The sequence below is a fragment of the Lottia gigantea genome, assembly GCF_000327385.1.
Source record: "Lottia gigantea unplaced genomic scaffold LOTGIsca_226, whole genome shotgun sequence".
NCBI lineage: Eukaryota > Metazoa > Mollusca > Gastropoda > Lottiidae > Lottia > Lottia gigantea.
This window is the reverse complement of record NW_008708609.1, coordinates 83,253-109,475: the sequence shown is the minus strand read 5'-3', so window position 1 is coordinate 109,475 and position 26,223 is coordinate 83,253. Positions and strand designations below refer to the sequence as shown.

The following is a 26,223-nucleotide window of genomic DNA, read 5'->3' as shown; positions in this document are numbered from 1 at the left end:
CACTACCAGTGTTTCATGGTGAGTCGTTGTTTATTTTAGCCCTACAAGTGTTTCATGGTGAGTCGTTGTTTATTTTAGCCCTACCAGTGTTTCATGGTGAGTCGTTGTTTATTTTAGCCCTACAAGTTTTTCATGGTGAGTCGTTGTTTATTTTAGCCCTACAAGTGTCTCATGGTGAGTCGTTGTTTATTTTAGCCCTACAAGTGTCTCATGGTGAGTCGTTGTTTATTTTAGCCCTACCAGTGTTTCATGGTGAGTCGTTGTTTATTTTAGCCCTACCAGTGTCTCATGGTGAGTCGTTGTTTATTTTAGCCCTACCAGTGTTTCATGGTGAGTCGTTGTTTATTTTAGCCCTACCAGTGTTTCATGCTGAGTCGTTGTTTATTTTAGCCCTACCAGTGTTTCATGGTGAGTCGTTGTTTATTTTAACACTACCAGTGTCTCATGGTGAGTCGTTGTTTATTTTAGCCCTACCAGTGTTTCATGGTGAGTCGTTGTTTATTTTAACACTACCAGTGTCTCATGGTGAGTCGTTGTTTATTTTAGCCCTACCAGTGTTTCATGGTGAGTCGTTGTTTATTTTAACACTACCAGTGTTTCATGGTGAGTCGTTGTTTTCTTTAACACTACCAGTGATTAGTCAATGCTGCGCATAATTTTGCCCACATTTTCCTATAATATTTATCTCTGAGTTAAATACAGACTTGTTTAAATGCATGTTTTTTAAATTATAATTTATCTTAAAGCGTATATCAATTACAACATATCGTAAATAGTTTATTTTCATATTTCTGTATACATGTGAAATATGCTTTAGGCATACTAAAATCAAGTTTAATTGAAAATCTCTCATAATATGGGGTATGCAATTTGTTTCAAATCTAGCTAATATATTGGTTTACAAATCTCTAACACATCTACTGCATGAAATCAGTCTAATGTATAGGTCAGTAGTGAGGCGTGAAGCAGGCTCTCTTTCGAGGAGTCAATTACTATACTACTTTTACTTTCGATTTTGTCAAACTTTGTACGAGATTTTGATTAACGGAATTATCTTATTAAATATAGACCAATCAAAATTAATCTGGAGAGTATGATGTGCTAGCTGTATCAGACGTCGATCATACTGACCCTAGGTCTAGATCCGTAATAAGTCGTTCCAGATGGAAATGACACATAGATAGTAATGACACGAATATCATGACCTGAATCAGCTTTAACAAATATTTTAGACCATAATATATTTCTATAGATGTTAACTTCTAAAGGAAGAAAATGACACTTACGTTTTAACTGACCCTTCAAATCAAACTGTCCTGGAATATGTTGTGTTATATCCTCTAGAGAAATATCCTGTCCCATCTTGTTCTCATTATCACATACTGTTAAAAATTTGATTCTAAAGATTGTTCAATCTGATTCCATATATCAATATACATAATTTATAAACAAGATTAAAATATATATATTATAAAATAGTTACCATTGTTAACAATATATCTATTCAAAGTTTATTTTAATATTACAATATGATTAATTTCTTCCAATCAACAAACTAGATCGTGATATTAAATATCAAAATATAATTCAGATAGCATAGTTCTTAGTATTAATCTACACTTTATACACACATTTCATTAAAATATATTGGAACTATACAGTGTTAATTTCATAAAATCGTACACCAAAGTTACCATCACAGTGAAAAAAGACTTGATGCCACGGAAAACAAACGAACTTATCCATCAAAAACTTATTCTAGCATCAAAAACTACTTCCATGAGAATTAAATATCTTATAAGTATAATAAAAATAGATTAGGTAAAATTATTTATAAAAGACACATAATCCGTCAATGATATTGCACAGAACGCACACACTCGACCTTAACCTAAAGACGCCCATGGCAAGCAGTCACCGCATTATCAAAACTGATTTCCGCTTAGAGACATCACTTCTCTTCCAATCACCTCATATCACTTGACGACTGAAATGAACAGTAATAAGGATGTTCTTGGTTATAACTTGAAAAACACAATCCATCACCTAGTTTATTCTACATTTCATCAACTCTATTTCCAGTTCTTAAACAAATTATGTTCCAAGAAAAAAACTCTCTAAAACACCAGCCGTTTCCGATCACAAACTTAGAGAATCGTCAATAAATGGCCAGGTTTCCATGGTAATAACTGAAATATGTAATTATAATAATGCCTCCTAAATTTCACCTCATTTTAACTCTACTTCCTTCTGACAGGTGTTGAACAAAGAGATGTTCTGGTGTTAGTTCCAGATAGACAGATAGAACACACCTATAGACCCCTGGCTTTACTGAAGTTATTAGAACACACCTTGTGTTAATTATTCCTGCTATTTAAAAGTAATTTAGTTTCAGACTAACAGATGTTGATGACCACTTCAAATACGTTTATATAATCTTCTGGTCTGTGAAAGTTTATAAAGGAAATGCCAACCATCAATCTTTGTTTAGAAGTCAAATAGAAATGCTGTTATAATCCTCGAGAATCGCTTAACGATTGTATTGTCAGATTAAAAAAAATAATCCACACAAAGTTTCACAACCGATTTTTAGATAGAAAATCATTTTACTTTTAAATGAGTAGTTTTCTTCCAATAATTGTTTCCATTTATAGGTATGGTCACAGATATCTTTTCTACATTAACTTTATGGATCAATTAAAATAAATCCATTCTTTCCATATAAACAAATCAAATGAACTATAAACGATTTTGACCAAAAATATAACAACAACTCACAGAAACATCGGAACAAAAACCAGAAATCCTGTTTTCAATTTTAACATCAACTTTCTAACTTTCGTTTAAAAAAAGAAACTGTACAGAAAAAAGATTTTATAGCTTAATGAACTACTATAAATTGAGGTTACACAAGCCATACATATAATTTACAGAATGTTTTTAAAGCAAAAAACATTCATGGCAGTTAATGAGTTCCAGACTTTTAGAGATTCCTGTAAACAGTTGCTTTTGAAATATCAACACTGCACCGACATCTTCTCCCCGTATCCAATTTCATAATATCAGACCCAAACGAAATTTGAAACACAAGTTTTATTGTTTTGTATTATTTTGGTATGAATATTATGTATAGAGATATCAGAGGTGAAAATAACTAGGATTCTAACTGACCACGACAAAGATATACATTTATACATTTATCTGTTATTCAAAATCGTTATACACAAAGAAATAATATAATCGTTCAAAAATACCAGTAGGGTTTTAACTCAGTTATCACCGTTAAACAATCAGTTGATATAATTAATAGTTAATGGTACCCCAATAAGCTGGTAAAGAAATTGTGTTGTTATTATGAGATATAAATATAAAGTATTATTATAAATATATACATCAATTAATACAACCTAGATATCATACCACAGTTCATCTCATCACAATATTTATCATGTATTTAAAACATATAAGATGAACTGAGCTTCCTTCAAAATGATGTTCAAAATACACACGATGGACACGTCTAACTCACTGAGCCACCGCGGCTCCCGGACACGTAATGGAAAATGATAAACAAAATCTTACTGTCACGTCGAAGTGTGGTGTAATAAGCTAGTTCCAGAATATCGAAACTAATGTCCATATTCATCTTGATACAATTATAGCATTACAAATAGATAAATTATACTTTATAATATCATAGTGTACTTCCTGAAATCTTATATAGACTTAAAGTTTATAAGTTATACATGAACTACTGATCTAGTTTCAATTGCCTTATAATACAATTGAATTTTAATCCCATTCAGTGCACCTTCATATAATGGGTCTTTACAATTTCATATACCCAGGAGTTAGTGAGAAAATATAACTATTACATATAATAATATTGTATTAGTGGGGTATATATTAGTGTTATGTTATTTCTGGAGAATGATAATTTCAGTGGATCGTTTGACTACATGGAGAGCAGCATCCAACTTGTATAGTTATTATATAGTCATATATAGATAACTCTATTGATATGGTGTAGTTAAAATGGGAGGCAAATCTATTATAGAACTTAATGTGGTCTGTAGTCTCTTCAAATGAAATGAAATGAATGGAGTTTTACGTCCTACTTTTCTGCACCATGTGGGCTAATGACGGGCAATGCCATGCAGGGTGCAATGAGGGAAATTTTGCCAGGACAGCGGCATTAGCCTGCTCTTTTTCGATTTCCAACTGTCGAGGGATCTTTAACGTGCACAGCCTGTAGCACACGGGGCCTCGGTTTATTGTCCCATCCGAACGACTAGACGCTTTTTCCATGTCAGCCCCTCTTACCTGCATCACTGACAGGGGGAAACTGTGTTGAAAAATCTGAAGGTATTATCTCGACCTATGCTGGGTTTGAATCCTGGACCTTCAGGTTAGCGAGCAAGCGTCTAACTCACTGAGCCACTGCGGCTCCCTCTAGTAATCTCTCCAAAAGTCAGTGGTCTATCATAAAGATCTTATAATAAGTCTCAAACAAGGATTTACAAACAAATCAAATTGTATATTTTGAAAGAATCTTAGTCAAATCTAGTATTATTAGGTAATGATTGTAGATAGAACTGGATCCATTCTGATTTTACAATATTCTAATAACAAATCTTAACAAACCTTCATCCTATAAAACATAGACAAAATATAGGATGATTATTTGAAGCACAATTTTATTCTTTTGATTCATGTGTTATACATTTTGCACATACAAATAGTACAGTATGAAGAAGTATTTTAGGCAAAATACACATTGCTATAATACTAATGAAGGTGATAAGATATAGGTGGGAAAGCCATAATATAATTTCAATCAATACAAAATTAAGAATATTTACTGTGAAAATTTCTAAATAAGCATAGCAACCTATGGGCAATATAAAACAAAAATATCTAATTCAAACTAATACTAGAATTTGCATATAAATATCAAAATTATTATTTAAAGGTAAAATATTAAGGCAGCTTTACGACCACCAATACTTGTTGTTTCTACTTAAACTCAAAATTTTTAAATATATGGCAATGTTATATCTACCAACCTAATGATGTGATCATTTATATATCTTGTGTCTGTCATAGATAAATAATCAGACATCATCAAATATTCAGACATCATTCAGACATCATCAAATATTCAGACATCAAATATTCAGACATCATCAAATAATCAGACATCATCAAATAATCAGACATCATCAAATAATCAGACATCATCAAATATTCAGACATCATCAAATAGTATGATTTTTTCTGTTTTTCTTTCTATATAACTCTGATAATGCTATTGTGTTTTGACAATCACATCCAACAGACTTTTGTTCATTTTTGACAGCACATGGTTACAAAGAAATATGATTCATGGCAGGTTTTTTTCATTTGAATATGATATGAATTCAAGTTTAAAATCTTTTTATATTAGTTGATGTTTTTAATTTAATGTATTTTAAAAATAATCTTTTGAAACAAGAGAGAAATCTCACAGTGAACTATTGAATGAAACAATGTTTATTTATTACTAGTATTATTACTTACTAGTTGATTATCAAAGAATTTTAAAAATCAGTGAATGAAGTGTTAAACTTACAATGTGTTTGATTAATTATCTATCAACAAAACACTGACAAAACTTTGCACATTGATCAATGAAGATTGGATGATGTTAAAAATTCAATCAGCAGAAGAAAATTGTAATGAATATGATAAAGGGTGAAATCATATTTACAAACACGTACATCATGATGTATTATACAAAATTAAAAAATAACCATGTTAATATTCTCTATAAACTACATAAAGCAACAGTTTCTCTTCTTCAAAATTACAAATCTAGCAAATTATTGAATCTAATTATCTGTTTGAAATATCTACTGTTTAATTTATATTATCAGTATTACTCAGAATTAAAGTCTAGTTCTCCTAATCTGTCAATTAATTACAATACACCACAGAAGTTAGGACTGATAAATCTTTCAGAATATAATAAACCATATTACATTCAGCTATATCATGTTGTAACCAGTTAGAACATATTATTAATGACCTTGTTAATTGATCACAGTCTAAATTTCCAAAGATTCCAATTTCCAAGATTGAATCTTACTACTGATAAAAACTACAGATAGTTGAAATTGAGTTTGTAAATCAAACATTGAAAAAACTGTATATTTTTATTATCCAAAATCTTATTTTAGTGTAAAATATAGAGATTCAAATACTTAAATGTTAAACTTTGAAGAAGAAAAAATACTTTGTTATAAAATCACTACAATACAAAAGCAAATAGGGTGAACTAATGTTAGACTGTTTATAATCAGTAAATGAAATATCTTTGGTAGTCTAATAATAACTTGAATAGAGTGCCCGGAATTCTTCATGATATATCATCTATAATATCATATAAAGATAAAAGTGATGTCATGGAAAGAAAGGATGTAATGAGAGAAATTAGACAGTGACAAAATCAGATCAGATTAAAAAAAAAATGTTATTTCTATAACTATTTCCAACTTGTTTCACCCTGTTTCTAACAAAAATCTCTAGAATATTGTTTCAGATAGAATCTAGGAATCAAGAAGATTATATTTCTGTATCAGGCACTCTACAAGTCAATTTGTCTAATTCTTCTACAGGTTCTAAATATATCCATTGCATAGTTCAAGTATAAAAACTTCTAATAGGTTGATAATAATATTAACAGATGTCAAATCAAATTAAGTCAATAATTAACATTAAGTTATGGTTATTTTAACATGTACATTTAATATTGATCATTATTACTATTTTGTTCAAAAATTAATCCATAGTAATAGTTTGATTTATTTTGTAATTTCCACATAATACACTTTACCTAAATCTCTTTTGAAACTGAAAGATTTATTATGATAATCTATAATATTTTATAACATATTTGATTAAACTTGAGATATTTCTATTATTTTAACTGTGTAAAAACAAGTAGATTACAGAAGATTAAAATTATGTGTTCAGTTTTAACATAGTCCCTATTTAAGCATCAAACATTAAGGCATTGCAAAATTAAACAAATAATACAACACAACAAAATATTCAGACTGCAACTTGAAATATATATACAAATAAACTGGTTTCTGTCTGTATTTGGGTATTTCCAATCTGACACAAAATAATTTAATTTAACAAAATGAACAGCCTAATTTTATAAGCTTATATATTTTGTCGGAAACATCAGTCAGTTTTGATAATATAGTTATAGTCTGTATAGTTAATATATAGACATCTAGTATATATATCAATATATAATATTATACCAATATCAACATAAATAATAACACAATCAAAATAATAAATGTATTGAGAACTAAATATATTATGAATAACAGATACTCTATAAATTATAACAGGAATGTCATGATAATTCGGGAGAAACTATTTATATTTGTGATTAAACCAAATGATCATAATCCAATCTACATGATTGAATAACTCTGACTGGATGGATCAAGGGATAATGATATATAAGCTAGCACACCCTTGAGAAATTAAGCTAGATCTTCATATATTATTGAAAGAGTTTAAACCACAAACAAAATAAAGTTGGATTAAAAAAAATACCAGATCTCTTCAAGTTTTTATGATGTTTTTCAAGATTTACTTTGAAAGAGTATTATATAATTCATGAATAATTGAAATAAAATATTATGTTAGTCAGAAAAGAGAGAAAGAAATTTGGCACAAAAAATAAAGAGAGGTAGAATAAATTTAAAGAAATTAATTTGAACTTAAACAAACATAATGAAAGTAATGGTGATGTAATGAAATTGTCAAGTTTTAAATGTACAAGATGAAAAGAAATATGACTCTAACATAAAACTGAATTCTATCTGAATTATGAATAAGATGTAGAGTTCTCATAAAAATATTATAAAAGGCAAGCAAAAAAAAAATAACCATGAATTTGAGATTCTTGTATATTATGTCTCTATTCTCTGGTTTTCATGATTTAATATTGAAATATAAACATCATACACATCCTGACTAGAATATATCAAAGCTTACCATCATTTTTAAAATTATTTCAACAGAAGAAAAATTGCTAATTTATTTATATGGCAACTGTAAATAATAAAAAAATATCATGGTACTAAAAAAATTACTAAATTTGTCAAAGTTAATAATAGTTTTGGAGAAATTTTCAGTGATCACTTACACAACAACCAAAGCACAACCAATCTTAACCCACTGTTAGTTCTTATCATTAACAACATTTATAAGCTTATCATATTCACAGCATATATCATTAACAATATAGTTCACAACCATTAATAATAATAATAATAACTACTAATAATTAGTTTCTTGTTATCTTAGTCTCTTAATTATATTTTACTTGGTGAGTCTACCCAGTAATACTATATTTTACTTGGTGAGTCTACCCAGTAATACTATATTTTACTTGGTGAGTCTACCCAGTAATACTATATTTTACTTGGTGAGTCTACCCAGTAATACTATATTTTACTTGGTGAGTCTACCCAGCAATACAGATACTATATTTTACTTGGTGAGTCTACCCAGTAATACTATATTTTACTTGGTGAGTCTACCCAGCAATACAGATACTATATTTTACTTGGTGAGTCTACCCAGTAATACTATATTTTACTTGGTGAGTCTACCCAGTAATACAGATACTATATTTTACATGGTGAGTCTACCCAGCAATACAGATATCATATTTTACTTGGTGAGTCTACCCAGTAATACTATATTTTACTTGGTGAGTCTACCCAGCAATACAGATACTATATTTTACTTGGTGAGTCTACCTAATAATACTATATTTTACTTGGTGAGTCTACCCAGCAAAACAGATACTATATTTTACTTGGTGAGTCTACCCAGTAATACTATATTTTACTTGGTGAGTCTACCCAGTAATACAGATACTATATTTTACTTGTTGAGTCTACCCAGCAAAACAGATACTATATTTTACTTGGTGAGTAAATCTTTACTATTCACTTCCTTGCTTTTGTTACCTTACTTTAAAATTTTCATCTGGTTAGAAAACGATTTATTAAGAGACTAGATGACGTAAAACTATGGAATTATTTACAGAAATAGTACTCGTAATATTCTTCTAAAGTAAACAAACAACAGTAATCATACCTGTAAACAAAAACATAACTAAACAAAAGTGTAAACAAAAAGACTTCAATATTAGCAAAATGTAGTGGAAAACTAAATTCAACACTAACTACATCTTGTCATTAATACAAGTTGTATTAAACAACCATCAGCAACAAACTACATATAAATATCTCCAGTTAAACCAACCAAAATATACCCTTTCTACACAACTTTCTCAATTGACAAACAGAGAGTTTGGTTGGTTATACCCAAAGCTACCATAGCTGTTATATATACTCCATATATATATAGTATTGAATATATAATAAATAATAGCACTGATTATATTGTATACAGAAATAACATGTTGGACCACTGTATTTCATCTTCTTTCACCATTATCCTAATTTTCTTATATATGTAGAGGAAGGTTTTCTTATCCATTGATTTACATATCTGTTTTTATGAAACAATTCATTTTATTCAGCTTTGCTAGTCATTTTTGTTCATATCAATAATGTTCATATCATTATTGTTCATATCAATAATTTTGTTCAGCTGTGTTCGTCAATAATGTTCATATCAATAATGTTCATATCAATGATATTGTTCAGATGTTGTTAATAAGGCCTTAAAAACTGATGTTATTTCCTCTTATCACATAACATAATTTATTCACCATAATTTCAATATTCAAATCACTATACTAATGTGGCCATAGTTGATGCTTGCTGGTCCCCTACTCCTTTTTGACCACCATATTCTCCTATAAATGAACCATCCTCATTAAATTTGGCAGGATCTACATCTCCATATTCTTCCATACTGTCTGTTTCATCACCTAATGGCATTTTCTCTGGATTATTATCAAATGAGTTACTTTGTCCAATACCATTTGTATCACTTAAAAAGAAAAATACCTTTGAAATAATCCAGGCTAATTCAACGTGTGATGTACCTAACAAACCCAACCAAATTACCATGTATGATTTATACACCAGGTCAAACCAATCAAATGATTTATCAATTACACTCAAATATCTACAGATCCTGTTAAGTGTAGTAACTTGCAGAAAGAACACAAAACTAAACTAGAGATGTATTCTAATTAGGATGAATAAGCTCATGGTGTAAAATATCCTCCAGAAAGTATCATGGATGTCAATACTCATGTAATCATTAAATATTGTGATTTATAAAATGAAATGAAAACTTCAACATACCTTTTATTTAATTCATTAAAATTCTCTACATCCTCTGGATTACTACCTCGTAATCTTTCTTTCTCTTGTACTATAATATATAATAATCATCATTATCAAATATAATACAATCTGTCTTATTTCCTTCAGGAACGTTTCTAACTAACCATGAAGATACTACAATGATTATTTCACTCTACAATATTTAGTATATAGAATCAAGGAGGGGTGTCATATCAAGTAAGATTAAGAACTTGGTAAGAAATTTAAGATTAAAGAAATGAAACAGAACTTACCATGATATTTATCACCTCTATTTCTCTTGACAATACAAACGATAATTAGTATTAGTAATAATATAGCAATAGCAACCATCATACCAATAAACCAACCAGCTGATAGTATACTTGATGATGCAGCTACAATAACAAACATAGTATATATTATAACCTTATATTATAACCTTATATTCCTGCTATTATTCAACTGTTTTAATTCTATACCTGTCTTAATACTAATTTCACCTTCAACTTTCAAACTAGTACTGATAGTCTGAGAATGAATTAGAGTTGATAATATCAAGTTTCTAACTAACATAGATCAATACATTGACTAATATATACTAAATAAATATTGTCTAATATCTTATTTTAATATTTATATCTAAGCTTCTACACTAACATATTATCTTATTATATATAATATACAATTAACATTTCTTTTAACAAATTTAAAATATAATAAAATCTATGAATGTACAGAGCTACTCAACCATCAAGATTTAACAAACAAGATAGTAATGTAAAATATTAAGTTTTAGGGAGATGGATGGGGAAAAATCAATACATAAATCAGACCTCATAACCTTGAAACACCAAATAAAATAGTAGGATTTTAGGAATTTTTAATGCTTGTTTCCTCATTAGAGATTCTTAGAGACACAATGCAACATCATTTAAATTATTTTAACAATTAAACAAGGCAAGAAAATAAAAACAAACAATCAAATAAACAAACAAAAAGTAAAAGTAGGAGCAAGGCATTGAAATATATATTATTAATAAACAATGTTAAAGAGGCTACACAAAGAAACTTCAAAATAACAATCTGTGACTTCTGTCTCTTAATAAACAAATGTTTTAGGTGCCACTGAGAAATTATTTTAGGTTGTTTAGTACAATCCTTTTTTCATGAACATTACCAGTACATCAAATTCATCTGCTCATAGTTTTGCCAAAACCGTAAAATCTTTTTAAATTTAAACAGTGAAAAGTTAGAAGTATTTATATTGTAGTTCAATGGAACAACATGATAATTTAATCATTTCATTCCTTCCATGGGGTTAAAAAGATCAGTGTAAATAACATTTAAAATTTGAATTGTGAGAATTTATTTAATTTCATAGGCTCCTTTTATCTTTATAAATATTTTCAATAAAAAAACAAAAGAATCAAATAATGCATGAAACTTTCAAAGTTAAATTTAAGATTATTTTGAACATACCTAGATATCCAACAAACCAGGGTTTATAATTTATACTATAGACAATGGATGTTGGGGCAGTTGGCTTTGAAGTATTCATACCTAATATACAACACATTGAAATAATCATTTATTATTAAATTACTCTACTAAATATAACCTCAGTCTCAAGACCTGATTAGTATTGAGTGTCCAAAACACTGCTCTAGACAAAAGGTATTTTTATCATTGGGAACTTTTCATTACATACATGATTTCAATTGTATAAAGAATTTAACTTTTCATGACTTCATTGATATTTATAACTTGTCTTTTCATGACTTCATTGATATTTATAACTTGTCTTTTCATGACTTTATTGATATTTATAACTTGTCTTTTCATGACTTCATTGATATTTATAACTTGTCTTTTCATGACTTCACTGATATCTATAACTTGTCTTTTCATGACTTCATTGATATTTATAACTTGTCTTTTCATGACTTCACTGATATTTAAAAGTTGTCTTTTGATCTGAGGGGTTTTATTTCATCCTATGACAACAAACTTTTCACTTGGTAGAATATTAAACCTGTAACACTTATCAATATGGTATATCTAATTAAGTGATTAGTAGATATATTGTTTAAGTTAAAAGGGATGATTTAGTATATTCTACATTCTAATCTACAATAAATGACAGTAATTTTGAAGGTTTTATTTTGTGACAACATTAATCAACCCAGATAAATGAAATAAAAACCTCCTCTGTATTTCCACTGTCTAATGATTCTGTGTTGTTTGATAAAGTGTTATTATGATAAAGTCGTGCCATTACAGGATACCAATAGCCTATCATAAAATCATATATTATTATATATCTGAATATTATACATTCAGTGATAATTTCATACCAAATCCTGTCCTATTTTCACCCCAAACAGAGAGAATCTATATTTAATAATATCCAAACAACCAAAGAGAAAGTCAGAAAAAAGACAACACACTTCAGCAGATTTTGAATAATATTAAAGCCACTACCACAAAACAACATAGAAATATCATGTACATCTATACATACCCACTCCTCCAGTTTTAAATGTTCTTTTTTCACTGGCCATTTGAGCAAAGTCAGCATCACCTTTCTGACCAGATTTAGCAACTATTCTAATTTCATATGTCATTCCAGATTCCAAGTTTTCTAGTACTTGCCAGGTATTCATAGTGGCATGTTCTGGATGTGTATTCCAGGAATCTAAACCTTAATTGGAAAGATGATATTTTAAGCAAAACTTTACTATTAGGTTCTAAGATAGAAATTTTTAGACAGTAAATATTACCCAATAATACAAGAGTTTCTGTAACTTATTAGCTTAGCTAAAATAAGATCTGTTTCTGAGACTGAAATATGATTTGTCAAAATGAATGGCCTGTCCCAGTAAGTCAAGAGGATAACAAAGGACAGTGGTGAATAACTTCATAAATTTGTGTACCTATAATATATTTTGGAATTATATGAGAGTCAACCAATCCTTAACCACAATATATAATATATAAAAAACATTAGATTGAGTACTGACCATATTTTCTATAATCTATAAAATATTTAGCTCCAACTCTCTGTCCTTTAACATGAGGTAGTTCCCAGGTCACATTAGCAGAGTCTGGTCTTGGAAGAATTTCTAATATTCTTGGTTTGGCTAGTGCTGTGAAATTATGATTGATAATAAAATAAATAATAGGTATATTTGTATAATATAACACTTACTGAAATCAGCTGTCAGTTCTTATATGAAACTTATATAATACAGTCACATCTTATGATGATATATAATACTATAATACCATACTAACTAGATTTATATTGAGTATATTATTACTAGAACTTCCCAATGAGAAATAAAGTAGATATACTTACGAATGCCTTTCTCAGCAGTTTTAACATCTATAAAATAAGCAGCACCTCGTCCTTGCTGTGTTCGACCCCACAAATATAATCTATAATTAGTTCCTGGTTCAAGACCACCTAAATATGTTCTTCTAGTTCTAGAATCTACTTTTTCAGCTATTTTAGTTTCTTCATACATGATTCCATTTACTAGAAGAGTAAGAGATATCTCTACATAAAGTCTTGGAACAAATCCACAAATGGGTATTTATTGTGATATTTATTGTGATATTTATTGTGATATTTATTGTGATATTTCTTTGAATATTGCATTTCAAGATTTCAAACTTAAGAAAAACCATAAATATCACAATAAATATCACAATAAATATCACAATAAATATCTATAAAATTCAACTCCCATCTTTGAGGAAAACATGAAAAAGGATGATGAAAACAGGAAAAAGGATGATGAAAACATGAAAAAGGATGATGAAAACATGAAAAAGGATGATGAAAACAGGAAAAAGGATGATGAAAACATGAAAAAGGATGATGAAAACATGAAAAAGGATGATGAAAACATGAAAAACACAGAGTTCAAGATAAATTGAAATCTACAAAAATAATATAGTGACTTCAACAACACCAAAAATAAATTATATATACAGACCTCTTTGATATCCTAAATCATAACCAGTAATAATACCATTTTTTTCTTTAGGTTCTCCCCAATGTAACGTGAAATGTGTTGATCCTACATTAACAGCTTCAAAATATCTTACTTTGGAGGGTACTGAAATAATAATTCATACATATATTTAATATATAATCCATTTTCTTATTTTCCTTTTTACAAGAATTATTTCTTACTTCACTGTAGACATTACTAATTAATTCTTTCTGAAACTAACACAGAATATATAAGACCATATTATAACCTACCTCCTTCTGGTGTAGAGAAGTTAACAATGTTACTACCATTGACAGATGTAAAGAATTCATTTGTAGTCACCACATCAGCTTCTAGATCAGAATATGAAGCTAAGTTTGGAACTTCAGCCTTGATCTTCTGTGTTTGTCTTCTTTGTCTGGTTCCATCAGCATTAGGGGTATGTGGTATAAATATTTCTTTAGTTGTTGATTCCCTCTGGTCTTTCTTCCAGATTCTAATCTATAAACAAACCAAATCAAATCAAACTTCATATTTAACACAAGAAAAAAAAACAAAGAACAATGTCTTTTTCTTCCAGATTCATTTTGTTTACTCTCTTGGAATCAATTTAATCTAAATAACTTTTCATATATCAAGTAATATTAATAATCACTTTAACCATTATCTCTCCTAGATTAAACTACAGTTTGTTTTTAACTACATCTTTTATACACAGATTTCTGATAATCTTGTTAATTTTTAAACTTTCATTTGTTAAAACAATGGTTTGATTCTTCTGAAGATATTTAGTCTGAACTACACTTGATGAAATATAAATATGTAAGTAATATCAACCAGTATGCTCAGTTATATTATCTAGATAGACTGAGGTAATCTTACTTTATAGCCCTTAAAAACACCCTGGATTACATCAGGATCATCATTAACAGGATCCCATTGAAAACCAGCACTAGTAGCAGTTACATTCTTTTCAGGATCTAATTCAAAGTTTTCTGGTGCTACAAGTGGTCCTAGAAAGACAATAAGTTTGAATTATTATTATTTTTTATTTAATCATGGTATAAAACACTACATTGACTTCAAACATTGGAAATTAAAAGAAATTTAACACCTACTGCTGACCAAACTCAATAATTCAAAACAGATTGTATTACTTAAATTGATCATTTATAGCAGTATATTCTTTTCTTGAGACCTTGGCCAGTGCTTCTATAGGAGAGAATCTTCTTTAACACCCAACACAATTCATCTTGCTTATTTCTTATTGGTCTGAAACTTATATCAGAAAAGTACATGGACAGAAAAAAGGGCATTTTCTGGGTTGCTTACTTGCTTGACCAGAATAACCAATAATTGAATCTGCATTTTTTAAAGGTTCTCCAACTTGGTTTTTAGCTTGTACAGTAACTATATAAGGTTTATAAACAGTATCTACTGGTATTTCTTTCCTGCTGACAGTAAAATCATCTATAATATAGGAATCTACAGTATCTTCCCCTTCTCTCTGAACAGTTACATTATAATAAAAACCATCAGCATTCAGATCTATCTCTTCCATTGGCTAAAATAAATCACAAATTGAGGTCAAGAAATGGACAGATGTACCGAATAACGGACATGGTTGATGTCAATATACGTATAAAAATCAGTGAAAGAGAAACAGAGTTTTCAATATGCTAGATCACTCCTTACCTTAAAGATTCACAGAAATATCACAATGAAATCATCTATTGATAATAAAGAAATATTACAACAGAACTTACCTCCCATTCTACAACCAGATAATTAGTTTTATCTCCTACAGTTTTAACACCTTCAGGATGATGATCTGGTCTAGCTACAGGTGTCTGACAGATCAACTGATTATGAACACTTGGTTCACCCTTCCCAATCCTATTCACTGCTCTTACTCGGAAATTATAATGAGCAAAGGGTGAAAGTTCAACTTCTGCTCTTCTTGCGTTGGCATTTGGACGAGAGGCAACTTTCCAATGATCAGGTGCATATGATGTGTTATACTCCATGATAAAGTTTTGTAGTGGAGAAAAGTTATCTTGTGATTGATCAAACACCCAGATTATAGTAGCTTGACGAGCTAAACATTCCAATAATGTAACATTAGTAGGTGGATCTGGTGGTGCTGAAATACAATTATTTTACTTTTTACTGCTTTGTCTCTAGGTACTCTCTGACAAACTATTTCACAGTGTTACATATAAATAGTTAGATCATTCTGTTAAACAAGATTTCTCCTAATGTTATTCTTTATATATTAGCTTTCAGCTCTTGATTACAAGTTTACACAAGTTTTAAATTTGAGCTCTAGTACTATGTGTATTGTGGCCTAGTTCAATCTTATGGAACATCTGACGTGACCCTATGACTGGTTTGTCAACTTGGAATCTATTATTGATGATGATGAGTCTATGATAACAATACTGTATTAATATATTACTTTTAAAATGTTCAGGTTTTGTCATCATAATGTAATCATGTTGTAGAAACACATCTTACTGACACTGAAATTAAACCTACCTTTAACTTTTAATGTAGCCCAAGCTCTATCTTCATCAAGACCATTAGAAGCAATACAAGTATAGTTTCCTGTATCTTGACTCATAGAATCTTTTATTATTAATTCCTCTGATTGCTGTATAACTCTGTCATTGTCTATAATCAGAGGCTGACCATTACGTAACCAGGTGTATCTTAATCTATGTTGTTCATTCGGATCTGTGAACGCTCGACATCTGAACACAGCATCGTTACCATTTACTGACTGTACATTGTTAGGTTCCTGAGATATTCTAGTTTTCTCTGAAATCATCAAAATAGCAGAGATATAAAGAGAAACTCTTAAATCTATCCAGCAGAAATACAAGATAACAGGTAAATATATTACATGAGTTAATAATTAAAATAGGTGCTGACAATATAAAACTGAATCATACTGGGTTTTACCTCTAACAACCAGAGTACCATTAGCTTGATCTTTACCAAATAAATTTCTAGCAAAACATCTGTAGTTTCCACTGTCTTTTTTTCTCACTCCCTACAAATAACAAGTATCATAAGATTAAAAATATATACCAAATACAAACAAGATAAATTATGACCCTACAATCTTTCTCTTTCACTATGTCAACAAAAAATCAAGGCTTCGTTTTACACTATTGGCAAGAGAATTTCAATTTTTCTTCAAAAAAATTTCAAATAAGCCATATGCCACTAAAAGTATTTGTACGAGTTAAACACCTGCTTCATTATAAAGATTGGGAATAAACTAAACTAAAACATACTTACAGCTATAACCAGGTCACCAATAGGTAATATTTTATAACGACCACCCGATAGTGGTTGATCTCCTTTAAACCAGGTAACAACAGGTGTTGGTTTACCTGCTGTTTGACATTTTATAGTCACTGATTTCTCTTCTGCTACCTTTAATAATGGTTCTGGACCGGCTTTCACTGCGGCAGGGATAGCTGGAATAACAAATATACATCAGATATCTAATAGTCATCCAACACTTAGTTTTAGTGGTATTGCAGGATCCACAGACGCCTGATTCAAAATTGGAATAAAGAAAATGAATGTTATCAGTGTCCCAGATACACATAAACATTTGTGGGAACATCTTTACAATCTCTTTAAGAGTCAATGAAAACGTAGAAGGTTTATTTTCAACAGTCACAGATTTATCTTTGAATCAAAGAAATATTTGTTCAAATTGCACAAGTCATTCTTTGTTTTATATTCTTAACAAATATCAAATAATTTTCAGTCTACAAATAGAAAATTTTGTCAGAATTGCAACATTAGTTTATCTGTTCTATATCAATATTAGAAATATTAAAACAGAATCTAAAAAAACATGTTGTTACTCAGAGTTTCACTCTCTGTGACCTTCAGACAACTGATCTAATTTTCAACCTGTGTCTTATTGTCACCCTAATGTTTAATGCCACTCCTAATCCCTAATTAATTCTTCCTATTGTTATATTTTTGTGTATATATATAACTTCTGGTACCATATTTCCTGAGTTCACCTGGAGATGTAGATTGTTGAAATGTCGTCTGATATAAAACTAACGAGTATTATACAATAAAATAGTGTAGAAGTTATATCACAGAGATAAATAATACTTACCTAATACATTGAGGTAAACATCTGCCCACAGAAAGCCATGTTTATTAGATACATTACATTGAATCACCTGACTGTCCATCTTCTGTAGGTCAGTAAATGTTAATTGACCTTTACGATAAGTTCTACGTGTTATATTAGCTGCTTCTATAGACATATAAAATAACAAATATTGTTTAATGTATTGAATACCTAGTAGTGGGCAATGGGCAAGGTGGAAAAGCTAGTATGAATAAATGTAAATTCAAAATAGTGTTGATATTCTTAAAGTTAATTGCCATAATTAGATTTTTAAATAAATTTCTATCATTTATTGTTTATGCCAGATTCTGGATTTTTGAATTTGATCTCAATGGACAATGATATAATACAATGTATCAGAAAATAAATGGTTAAATCATCTGTACTGTAGTATCATGATGTTTATATATTAAATACTTACGTTCTATAGGCTTTCCATTGATAAACCACTGAACTTTTGGTTCCGGACTGCCCTTTCCTTCACACAGAAATGTAGCATCTTCTTTTACACCAGCTTCAATATCCTGTGGTTTCTTAGTCCAGCGTGGCTTGGCTACAAAATTTAACATATATAATTGCGTTCTATTATACTTTAAGCAAGGAATCTTAAATGTTCAATGATATGATATAAATATATTCTTATAAGATAAAAGCCTGATTTGAATAGAATTGATAGTTATTTTGACTGAAATGCAGAATATTTGCAGTGAAAACACTTAGGTGTGTTGTGTTATCAAGAAGTTTGTCAACGTTTGATTCTTGTAGGTAATATTATTGTGGTAAAGTTAGTATTTACAGAATGATAAAACATATTTACCTTCAACAATCAGTCTGAATCTGTGTCTAATAGGATTTCGAGTTATACCATTAAAACCTGAACATTCATATTCTCCAGCATCACCATACTGTACTTTCTTTATAACAAATTCAAACTTTTCACTTGATTGTTTCATTCTATTATTATCAAACGCTAAACCTTCCATACGCTTCCACGTTATTCTTGGTTGAGGACTACAAAATAATAACACAAGATTGAGATTACAATACACAGATAAGGTTACAGAAGTGAATTTTATAACAGGAGTATACTGGGTATATAAATTTTATAACTGGAGTATATTGGGTATATAAATTTTATAACAGGAGTATACTGGGTATATAAATTTTATAACAGGAGTATATTGGGTATATAAATTTTATAACAGGAGTATACTGGGTATATAAATTTTAAAACAGGAGTATATTGGGTATATAAATTTTATAACAGGAGTATATTGGGTATATAAATTTTATAACAGGAGTATACTGGGTATATAAATTTTATAACAGGAGTATATTGGGTATATAAATTTTATAACAGGAGTGTATTGGGTATATAAATTTTATAACAGGAGTATATTGGGTATATAAATTTTATAACAGGAGTATACTTGGTATATAAATGTTATAACAGGAGTGTATTGGGTATATAAATTTTATAACTGGAGTATACTGGGTATATAAATTTTATAACAGGAGTATATTGGGTATATAAATTTTATAACAGGAGTATACTGGGTATATAAATTTTATAACAGGAGTATACTGGGTATATAAATTTTATAACAGGAGTATACTGGGTATATAAATTTTATAACAGGAGTATACTGGGTATATAAATTTTATAACAGGAGTATACTGGGTATATAAATTTTATAACAGGAGTATACTGGGTATATAAATTTTATAACAGGAGTATACTGGGTATATAAATTTTATAACAGGAGTATATTGCATGTATAAATATATTGTTGAATCAAATATAATAAATAATATCCTGGTCAGAATTTAAGGTAGAAGTCTATAAGTTTGGAGATAAGTTAAGGATATGAGAATATTAAATATATGAAGGCTATTATGTTTCCAGACTATATAGAAGCTGTTTATTATAATACAATATTGATTAAATAGAAATCAATATGTCTACTAATGGTAAATTACAGTCTACAGTTGATAACACTTCCCATAATCTCAATACTCTTTCAATCAAAATCAGGTCTCGTAGATACAAATATCAAGTCATGACTATAAGATTAGATTATCTATCTGCCATGTTTAAACATTTCCACAATTTTAATATCCTAAAACACGACCTTATAAAATGTTTGTAATACCATTACAGGCTATTTTAATCTTGCCTTATGGTGAGGGAACACAAACAGTCTTGGTTGATGATATTTGTGCCAACTGGTCTTGTCATGAGTTTTATTGACAGGCTGTAGATGATGGATGATGATGTTTTGTCTTGCAGAGGATAAAACAATCACTGACAAATATCAGACTAGTTTGATAATATCAATCCTCTCAGCAATGCGTTAATTTTGTCACGGAAGCACAGGCAAACATTTTTTATTACCCTTGTATGGATTGATTTTGATGTTCATGACATCATTGATTTTGAGGTTTAGATTGTGTATAAGATGATGCAATATAGAAGATAGAAGACAGGCTATTTATCTTGTCAATCAGTACTAAAATCTTCTCTAACATCTTTTCTTTACAGACTTCATTATGATAATTATGTAATATATTATTTAAACATACAGAATTTAATAACAGATACTTACTTGCCAGAGAAAATACATTTGAAGCGTACAGTTTTACCAACAAGTCCCATGACATCAGTATCAGAATGCCATAACATTTCAACAGGCATGTTAGAATCACGCACTAAAATATAGAAAAGTTGAATTTAAATTCATGATTTTAACAACTAAATATCAACACTATTCCAGAATGAAATGAGCTTCATTATATATCTGAATAATCATAGCAAACAAAATTTACAAATTTACATATAAACATAAAATCAAATAAAAGAAAATATAACAGATATAAATAGATTATTGTAAATTCAGAGAAAAGATTTGAACATTATTATCCACATAAAACCCCTTTGTTTTCAGTGCATATACTTTGCTATGCATAGAATACAATATATCAAAAAAAATACAGTATAAAGAAGAAGAAGCCTACAAAGACTCAAATTCTAAAAATTCATAAAATATCACAATTCTGTCATAAAATTGTTTTGTTGATTTGGTATATGTTTTGGTCCTGTCAGAAATAGTTAAAAAGAGCATGCTAAAAAGGCACATAACAAGATAAAGCTGATGCATGGAAGCCATTATGCATATGATTAGTAGGCGTTATAAAATGCTGGTTTAAGTTGAAGTAGAGTATGAAATGATGAAGCTTAAAAGAAAAGTAAAATATGAAAACCTGTCTGATTGAAGGTATTCTTATCCTTCCATACAACAAACACACAATTCATCAACCAACAATAAACACAGTGATTTTCAGTCTAAAAAATAATTTTCATTTCTCAATTTTTCTGTCATCTTTATTGCAAAATAAAATCATATCATATTGAGGTGTTGTTTGAGAGTTGTACATTTCCCTGAAGTGGCCAGAAGATCTCATTCAAGGCATCCATCAAATATACTTGAGGTTACTGTGAATGTATGAGAGTGTACCAAGATAGAAGTACTATATTGTCATGTTTGAAAATCACTAGTTACAATAATGTTAACCATGCTGTTTTTAAATTCAACACTCATTCAAAATATTGAAATTACAACTTTAAGATTTAAATTTAAAAGATAATTCTGGTCAGCATTCTTTACATCTCAAAACTCAACAAATGCTGTAAATATACTCATAAGCTATTCATCTCCATGCTGGGACTATTGGACGAAAAGGGACATATTCTGACTAGTAAGTAACCTCTTTCCAATTAGTTATGTTGAATTTTGTAGTTATTGATACACCAATGTATTTTATTGTTGATAATAAGCCATTTTATTCCAAATATATATTGTAAAACCATAATGTATATCAATAATTATAAGAATGTTGTGTAGGTTTTGAAAAAGAGATAATAGTCTAGTAAGGTAAAGGGGTAAGTAATCTAATGTTAAGGTGACTCCACACTGCCAAGGTTAACAGTTGTTTTTCTACTCCTGAAATTATAGTTTCAATCTCTAAGTTTTTATCTAAATTATTTGATAGATTTATCATCTATATTATCATCTACTATTTTAAATACCCAGATTATTTCTAGGAGGTATGTATCAAGAATTGAAAAAAATAACATTATATGTTGTTAGCTGAATTCAATTTAAATTCACAAGTTTCAGCAGATTCAAATATAATTTTCACATTTAGCCTTTTAAACTTCAAAATATTATCAGTAGAAATATTAATAATAGCCTATCAATTTACACCCAGACATCTGTGGTTCCTGCAATTCAACTAAATCTAAGTGTAGACATCACTAATTGCAAAATATCTCTTATCATATCTATAATGATTAATTAAAAAAACACTGTTTGTTTTTCTCAGACAATAGGCACTATTTAGAATTATTAAAAGAGATTGACACTATTTATATAAGGTATATTAATAAACTATAATATCTACTGAAAGCTACAATAATAATAATATTAATTGTCATAACTTCAGTCACCACCCATTACATGACAATTATTACACTTACTCTTAGCTGTATCTACAAATAAATAGCAAAATATAATTTAATAAAACTTGGTGCATAAATAATTAAAAATAAATAAACAAAGAGCAAACAAAGATAGATAATAAAAATAAATAGAAAATAACTAGAAATTTTAATTCTTATTTTACTTTATATATAAATATCTTCAAAAATTATATAAAACAAAAATAAAAACACAAGAATGTGCAATGAAACAAAAGACAAACAAAATGTGCAATAAAAATAATAAAATGTTTTTTTCAACTGTAATATTTTATAGATGTTTGAATGCACTAAATCATAATGTCTGTCTGTTTTAATCAAATACAATGGTTCATGCCAAACTCAATGAAAAGAAAATCAAAATAAAAATATTAATGATTGAAAATATACAGAAAGATAAACTTCAAATCTTAGAAATAAAGTTGGTAATAAGATAATTGTTCTAAAGGTGTAATTAAATAGGGTATCTAGTGTGGTGAAGTGTATAATACAGGGCTGGCAATTCAACAAATCATGTCCCCATCCTAGGAGTATTTTTAAATCTTGCACCTTATATATCATTGATTATCTTAATACCAGACTGAAACAATGAAATTATTCTGGGCTAGATCATTACTCTTTAATAACAATGAATACTGATTTGAAGTTTATTATATTAAATACACCAACAATAAATATAATAATTAATCATGACTTACTTCCTAATGGTTCAATAATCTTGTCTTCACCTTTACCAAATGATCTTAACTGTTCATTATTAGAAAAACATACATATTTATTTCCATCTTGAGCATCTTCTGGTTTAACATTAGTAATGTATAAATTACCTGTAATATCCAACAGAAATATTTACAGAATTTTACACAGATCAATTACAATGACATCATGATAATATTGGTCAAATCTCTACCACAGAATCAATAATGGTCTGAATACTTGCTGAAACATTTTTATATAATTTCATAGAGTGTTAGGGATAGAGATCTCTGTATTCTTTTAAAACTCAATAAATTCAAATCCTAAATAGATATTAAAATCTAGGTTTTATCAATATCACCATATTGTTGTTTTAAATAGTTTTAAATCTACCTGCGTAATCCATTGTTACCCGATCATCTAAATCAACAAAATCAAATAAATCCTGATTTTCAGACTCATAATCTGTATCATAATCTCCTTCATCCACTTTCTGATCTATAATCCAACTAATTTTAGCTGGTGGTACACTCACTGGGGGACCACAACTTAGTTTCAAGGAATGAGCTAGCAGTGGTCGTAATATTTCAGGATCTTCCACAGTTTTAAATGGATCCATTCTAGCCTGAAGGACATTTACTCTCACAGACAAACTGGTACCATGTGCATTGCGTGCTTGACACTGATACACTCCCTCATCACTACCATGAGCTGGTTTAATACGTAATGTTCCTACTCCTGAGATCAATGACATACGTCCATTAACTTCTTCAGATTCTAAATCTAACTCTTCTCCATCTTTAATCCATGAATATCTGATAATACAAATTATAGATCCATGTAAAAATTTGTCAGAGCAGGGGGGGAGTTTGAAACTTGTTGATTTTGTGTAGTAATTACTAATCAGTATCATATGTAACAACCCAGTATTTCTCAGCTATACCTGATTCCATATACTATTATCAATATTCAATACCTTTTCTTAATGGGGATATTTTCTACTAGATTATCCAGACTATCAGGTTCCAGGATATTATCTTTAAAAATACTTACACAGGTGTAGGATGACCTTCTGCAGCACATGGTATTTCTATAGATTCTTCTTCTTTATAATAGATATTTCTAGTTCTAAATACACTTTCATCTATCATAGGTGGTTTATATGATGCTGTATCTGATAAAATACAATAGATATTACAAAGTTTATTGAAAAGATAGGTTAGATTCAAACTGATCAGAACATTAGCTTATGTCAGAAATTACAGGCTGATTCAAACACGTTTTTACATAATCAACAACAATAGGTCTGGAGAAAAATTGAACTGGTCAAAGATCTTATCAATAGAAATATATACCTAAGTTTTTATTGTGTTTATAAACGGATTGTGCTGATAACTGAAGATTCCCAGTGGCATTTCTTTCAATCAATAGAAAGATGGGCGGAAAGAGAGCCACTAACATACTAACATGAGGCAAACAACACCAGGCATTGAAAAACTCAATGACATAAATTTTGGGGAATGTGGAATAGTAGCTTCTGTTATCTTCAGCAATTATTCAAGTTTTAGGCGACATTTGAAATCCATTGCCATGGCAACAAGTAATTCTCTCATTTTTTCTAATTCTGATAAAGTTTTATTTTTGAAAATCTATTACTATAATGTAAAATAATTTTGTGTAGGTATAATATATCATACTAATTAATAAGCAAATTATCTGGTATACCAGTTTATTTATAAATAGATGTACCTACCTGTTAGATTAATTAATGTTAGTAAAAACAGTACTAATGTATAGATTGGTATCATGATGAATGATAACTATAGTAATAGATGGTTGACTGTGGTCAACTAGTACTGGTCATCTGGTCAGTCTTAATTATCTTACATCCCTTCTTCTCTTTCACCTGAAATTATACACAATAACTTTTAAATCAAATCTAAATATTTTTATCTTGTGGGATATATGAATATTCTCAACAAATTGTTGGTCAAGATCTAGTGCCCACTTAACAGCAGACAAACTTTATTAGTTTATTTTTCCTAAAGACGATGGCTTCTGTCTACAGGTATATCTATGTAATAAATATTTATATATGTGACGAGAACTGGTTTGATATTTTTTGTCATGATGAATGAAAGCTATTAGTTTTTTAAAATTAAATTTCTCTAATGTAAAAATTGCAGAAATTAAGTCTGCCTGATAACTGATAAAGTCTGATCTTTTTTATGACTTAAAAACTGAATTGTTTAAAAAAAAGTCAGAGGGAGAGAATCAATGGGAGAGAATATCAAAGTCAAGTGTGTTACATGGTAATGCTTTCTGTTGAGTTTCTCTATTTCACAGAAAACAAACTGGATTCAACATGAACGTTTCTATATAGAGAGAATATCAGTATAAAATTTTAATTAAAAACATATATTTCTAATTATACTGAACTCTGTGAGTAGGAATTGC

At 29.1% G+C, this 26,223-nt stretch overlaps 1 protein-coding gene across 1 annotated transcript; it reads right to left on the bottom strand.

Annotated features, from left to right (window-relative positions):
• Window positions 1-9,836: 9,836 nt before the first annotated feature.
• Window positions 9,837-25,574, bottom strand: LOTGIDRAFT_174928 (hypothetical protein; the record flags this gene model as incomplete). The annotated part of the gene is made up of 24 exons (XM_009054807.1): window positions 9,837-10,038; window positions 10,359-10,428; window positions 10,634-10,756; window positions 11,841-11,921; window positions 12,883-13,062; window positions 13,382-13,507; window positions 13,720-13,899; window positions 14,363-14,485; window positions 14,635-14,863; window positions 15,245-15,375; window positions 15,695-15,926; window positions 16,129-16,505; window positions 16,901-17,182; window positions 17,327-17,417; window positions 17,669-17,850; window positions 18,516-18,659; window positions 18,955-19,086; window positions 19,351-19,544; window positions 21,140-21,242; window positions 23,071-23,082; window positions 23,769-23,897; window positions 24,160-24,581; window positions 24,820-24,940; window positions 25,520-25,574. 24 exons carry the CDS (start codon window positions 25,572-25,574, stop codon window positions 9,837-9,839), a joined length of 3,921 nt encoding a protein of 1,306 aa, XP_009053055.1.
• Between the last annotated feature and the right edge of the window lie 649 nt (window positions 25,575-26,223).